This window comes from Rhea americana, unplaced genomic scaffold (genome assembly GCF_003343005.1).
Source record: "Rhea americana isolate MKP2758 unplaced genomic scaffold, rheAme1 scaffold_37, whole genome shotgun sequence".
Lineage (NCBI taxonomy): Eukaryota > Metazoa > Chordata > Aves > Rheiformes > Rheidae > Rhea > Rhea americana.
In genome coordinates this window covers 152,303-156,877 of record NW_028186501.1, presented here as the reverse complement: position 1 = coordinate 156,877, position 4,575 = coordinate 152,303, and the positions used below count along the sequence as shown (strand labels likewise).

The 4,575-nt window shown below is 56.2% G+C and overlaps 1 protein-coding gene across 1 annotated transcript in view; it reads right to left on the bottom strand.

Moving 5' to 3' along the window:
- CDC25C (cell division cycle 25C) overlaps nt 1-703 on the bottom strand; it is a 9,301-nt gene extending 8,598 nt beyond the window's left edge. Inside the window, exons 1-2 of the mRNA XM_085312640.1 lie at nt 646-703; nt 227-539 (exon numbers count right to left, since the gene is read on the bottom strand). Of these exons, the coding sequence (XP_085168766.1) occupies nt 227-539; nt 646-703 (371 nt within the window). The remainder of the gene's footprint in view (nt 1-226; nt 540-645) is intronic.
- Nucleotides 704-4,575: the final 3,872 nt, after the last annotated feature.

Genomic DNA, 4,575 nt, shown 5'->3' with positions numbered 1-4,575 from the left:
CGGGGGCCCTGCCCGCCCGGGGGCCGCGGCGCCCCAACCCCCGCCATGCCGCCTGCCGCCGCGCTTGAACGTAAACAGAACGCGAGCGCGCCCACCCGCCGCCCCGCGCGGCCAATCGCAGCGCCCGCCACCAGCAGCGGCCAATCGGGGCGGCGGAGGCGGCGCTCGGGGGTCGAGGACAGCACGTCCTGAGAGAGCAGACGGGCCTTGTGGGCGGGGCGCGCACCTGCTCGGCATTGGGCGGGCCCAGGAGGCTCGGCCAATCACGGCCCGGTTGGCGGGAAGGCGTGGCTCGCGGCGACTAAAAGGAGGCTCCGCCCGCACGGCAGGGGGTGCTGACGGGTGCGTGAGGGCGGGCGGCGGCGGCGGCGGCGGCGGCGGCGGCGGCGGCGGCGGCGGCGGCGGCGGCGGCGGCGGCGGCGGCGGCGGCGGCGGCGGCCCAGCCCGCCCGCGGCTCTCCCAGGGGCCCACGGTGCTCTGCGGGCTCGAGTCGTGATCGACCCCGGTGAAACGGTTCTTAGGCCGCTGCTGGAACGGCCCTAACCACCACGCTCGACAGCAGCGCTTCCAGTGATAAACTACTTTATTTGCAGAGCCTCTTCAGCTGAATAATCTCCTCTTATCTTGGGCAGGTCTCGTTATCACAGCCATTTTCCTCTGGTGTAAACATGATCAGTGTTGGTGTTGGGACAAGGACAGGCATCCCGCAAGGGTCCTGCTCAGTGGCCAGGTCAGTGCTTGCACTGCAGAGCTGCAGTGCTAGGGCCTGCACTGCCCTTTCTTAGTGCTGACTGCTCCTTTTCCAGGTCGGATGTCGAGCAAGATGAGATGGTCCTGCGCAGGAGGCAGAAGCAGATTGACTATGGGAAGAACACTGTGGGCTACTGGCTCTTCTGTCAGCAAGTCCCCAAGTGAGACAGTTCCTGGATCTACTCAATTTCCCACAGCCCTTGTTGTGGCTAGCCGTAGATATTACTGGGCGAAAAGTACCTGAAATGTCAGTGTGACAGCCCTTTCCCTTTGAACAGAGTAACTTCACTACCTTTTCATACCTTGAGATCTGAGGGTATAATCCCAGTGCTCCAACAGTCTCCTGTAAGAAGGGCAGCTGGGTGTTTCTCCATGATGTTCTGGCATTTGGGTGGAAATGAAGAGACTTGCTGCCAGATGGGAGGGTTTTAAGAAGGTTCTTAATTGCTGATGATACTATACTTTGCTCTTAGGGCTGCTCGGAGGCCAGGAGTTCACCCTCAGACTCCAAACAAGTATAAGAAATATAGCCGCCGCTCTTGGGACATGCAGATCAAGCTGTGGAGACGAGCTCTGCATGCCTGGGATCCTCCTAGCAGGTGTTCTGCCCAAGATGAACAAGGACTTCTGGAAGACACTTCCATCTGTTGCCCTAGGTGCCTACTCAGTCGTATAGAAAAAAATTCCTTTGAGGGAAGGAAAAAACGGGGAAATCTAGTCATGCTAATCTTAGTCATATTCAAACCTGTGGATCCTCTGTGTTCTCACTTGCCAGTGTCTGTCACACTTCCATTCTCAGGCAGCTCAAGCTTATTAAAGGGAAGAGGTTTAGCGTGCATGCTAGGCATCCTGTGAGATTTTGCACTGCATGGCATGTGGGGTCTCTTTAGAGGAGAGACTAATATGCTCTTGATGCCTGCCAGCTCTTATGGTCACAGCTTCCCTGTCTGCAGTGTTCAACAGCCACTCTGAAATCCTTCTAGCTGCTTTCTGAGGATTGAAGGACTAGGTGCAGAGTGCCCTGTGCTTGCTATTGCCCATCTCTGTCCCATAATTGCTGCATGGGTTGGAGTCTGACAGCCACTGGGACATGCGACTCCAGGCTGTGGGCTTAGGTCTCTTACTGTAATGCTCACCAAAGAGGCATTCTGCTGTGGCACAGAGGGAGGGGACCTGACCACTTACTCTAACCCATTTCAGAGAAACAGCCCTGGCTTKCAATTTGTTTAATACATTGGGTAACTTAACAGTGTTTCTTTGCTGGACTTGTGAACGAGATGGCTGTTTGTTTGCAAGGCAGGGGCTGGCCACTCTCTTGGGAGCCACATCAGTGTGCTCTGGTGACTCTGAAGAAACCTTTTCAGGAGGTGCAGTGGAGGGACAGGTATGTGTGAGCTGTGGGGTGYTGCAGCAGCTGGCCCAGGTGTGGGCTCTCCCACTGCCCTGCCCAGCCATGTGGTGGCTGTTCCACCATGGCCTGGTGCCCTCACCAGCTGCTCTGTGCCCTGGCCCACAGCTTGAGCCAGTGCCTCCGAGACCTGCCTGGTTGTGGCTGCCCGTGGATGACCCCGCTGCCTGGCTGCACCGCCCAGGAGAGGCATCGACCTGCCCCTGCTGCTGCTGGATGACACCGTAGTGGCCCTGGGGCGGCCCGATCCCACCAGGCTGTGGTGGGCCCTATCTGCTGCCACCTGCACCAGGACTGGACCAGACTGAGACTGCCATGCTGCAACTGTGCTTGTGCCAGTCATAGAGGAGCAGCAGCAGCCACTGGAGGAGCCAACACCCACTGAGCGACTGTGTGGCAGTTTCAGCACCTTGGTCCCTGCCCACTGGTCACTCCCGGGTTGCCTAGGAGGCGCACTCACGGCTCCGGTCGCTACTTATTGCCACTGCAGTCCCGCTGGACCCCTGTGCTGCCGCTRGCCTGGTGACAGTGGTGGATCATGCCCCTCTGATTTTGCCTGGTCTGGCTTTGTTCACCCTCTGGCTCTGCCCCCCCCATTCCACATCCCTTCCTTTCCATCCTTCTCTTCCCAAATCAGGAACGAAGTGGCAGCTGGCAGTCAGGAAGTAAACACGCTCTGTTCTACGTGCTCCTTTGTGGCTGGCATCTGCTGCACTTCAGTTCTGTGTCTTGTTACACTTACACAGCAGATTTTTTCTGGTCAGTTTCTTTGAGAAACATGGATAGTGAAGGAGGTAATCACCTCTCTTCCTTTACATCCAGACTCCAACTGGGATAACTTAATGCTCGGCTAAGGGAAAAGCAAGTAAGTTTTGGATATCCAGAATACAGGCTGGAGTGATGAAGATTTATCATTTCATGTCCCCACCTGCTCTGTCCTGCCCCCCCCCCCCCCCCGAGGCTTGCTCTATTTACATAATGTCTTTTGCTACCCCACTTATCCCACAGTGTTTGCATCCTTCCTCACTTGCTCAGAATAAAAACATCTATTTAGGGAAATCTGGGTAGAGAGCACACACTCTGGGACCGCCATCCAGAAATAAGTGGCTCCAGCTCTTAACAGCCATCAGGTAACACTAGCAATGGGAACTGGACAGCAGCTGTGCAGTAGCGGGTGAGGTAGAAAATCAGCCTTTTTTTGTGGCAGTGCAGCTTCCTTGCATATGGAGCATGAGCAATTGTGGTGACTTGCTAAGAGGTTGGGCTGATGTCAGTCAACACACAACTGGGGTCAAACCCTCCTCCAGGAAAGGCAGTGGGTGAGGCATGCCTCCCCCAGTGGAGAGCTAAAAGCAGGACCTTGCCTCAAAGGGGTTACTACATAGGATGTGCAGATGCTAGGCTGGATATTGTGGTACTGATCCCCTCACAGGATACGTGGGGAATATGGCTGAAAAGCTGGTATGGCAGAAGTAGAGATGTTTTGGCTGCCTGCCTGTTTTGTCTCATGCAGAGAGAGCTTCCTGGCAAGTCCTCACCCTGTATCTTAAGTTAAGCCTTCCAGGCAATGCAGACCAGGTAACCACCTTTTCTGACAGGCTCCTTGCAGCCAACACATCTCTTTGAATGCCAAACTGTATCTCAGGTATCTCCAGAGGACTCTTACTTTCRAAAAGACTTTAGTTCCCCTTCCAAAGAGGCACTGCTGTTTGATCTCTGCTCCTGAGGACCTCCTGAGGAATTGCACTGGCAGAGCACAGCCAGGCCCAGGAAGCCCATGTCTGCAGTTTTGGCCAAGCCTCTGCTGTCTCTCCCCTGTGTGCACAAGACTGTAATGGACAAAGTCCCCTCTTCCTTAGCCTATGCCTCACCCATGAATCCCATCAGCAAGCTCCTGGAAATTGGGGACACCTTGGACTGCAGTATTGCTTCCCACTGTCCCATTCTGTTCTTGCTCTCTCCACAGACCCTGAATGCCTCCAGGCCTGAACTGCTAGATACCAGTAAAGCCTCCCACGTAACTGCTGACTGAGACTTCAAAAAAGGTGGCCTCAAGCAGCATCATAAGGTGAATATGAGAGAGCACAGACTCTGCTCAGCTTCTCTGAGATGATCCAGGTGAGTAATGTTGGGGCAAAAGAAGGGGCAGGTGCAACCTGCTTTCCATCTTCTGAGAAGAGCTGAAGGGTTCGGGGCCTTGCCGCTGAAAGCAGAAGCGCAGAGACAAGGGCTGCCCCAGCGCCAAGCGGGCTTGATGCCGAGCATCTCCGCTTGTCCTCACTACTCACTGCTAGAGTCGCCAGAACTGCGCGGCTGCTGCCATTCCGTCCCGGCGGTCTCGGTCGGCCGCCTACCATTAGGCGCTTCCCCAGCGGCCGGGTCTCGGCGGCGCCTCCCCCCCCGCCCGGCCGCCGGGG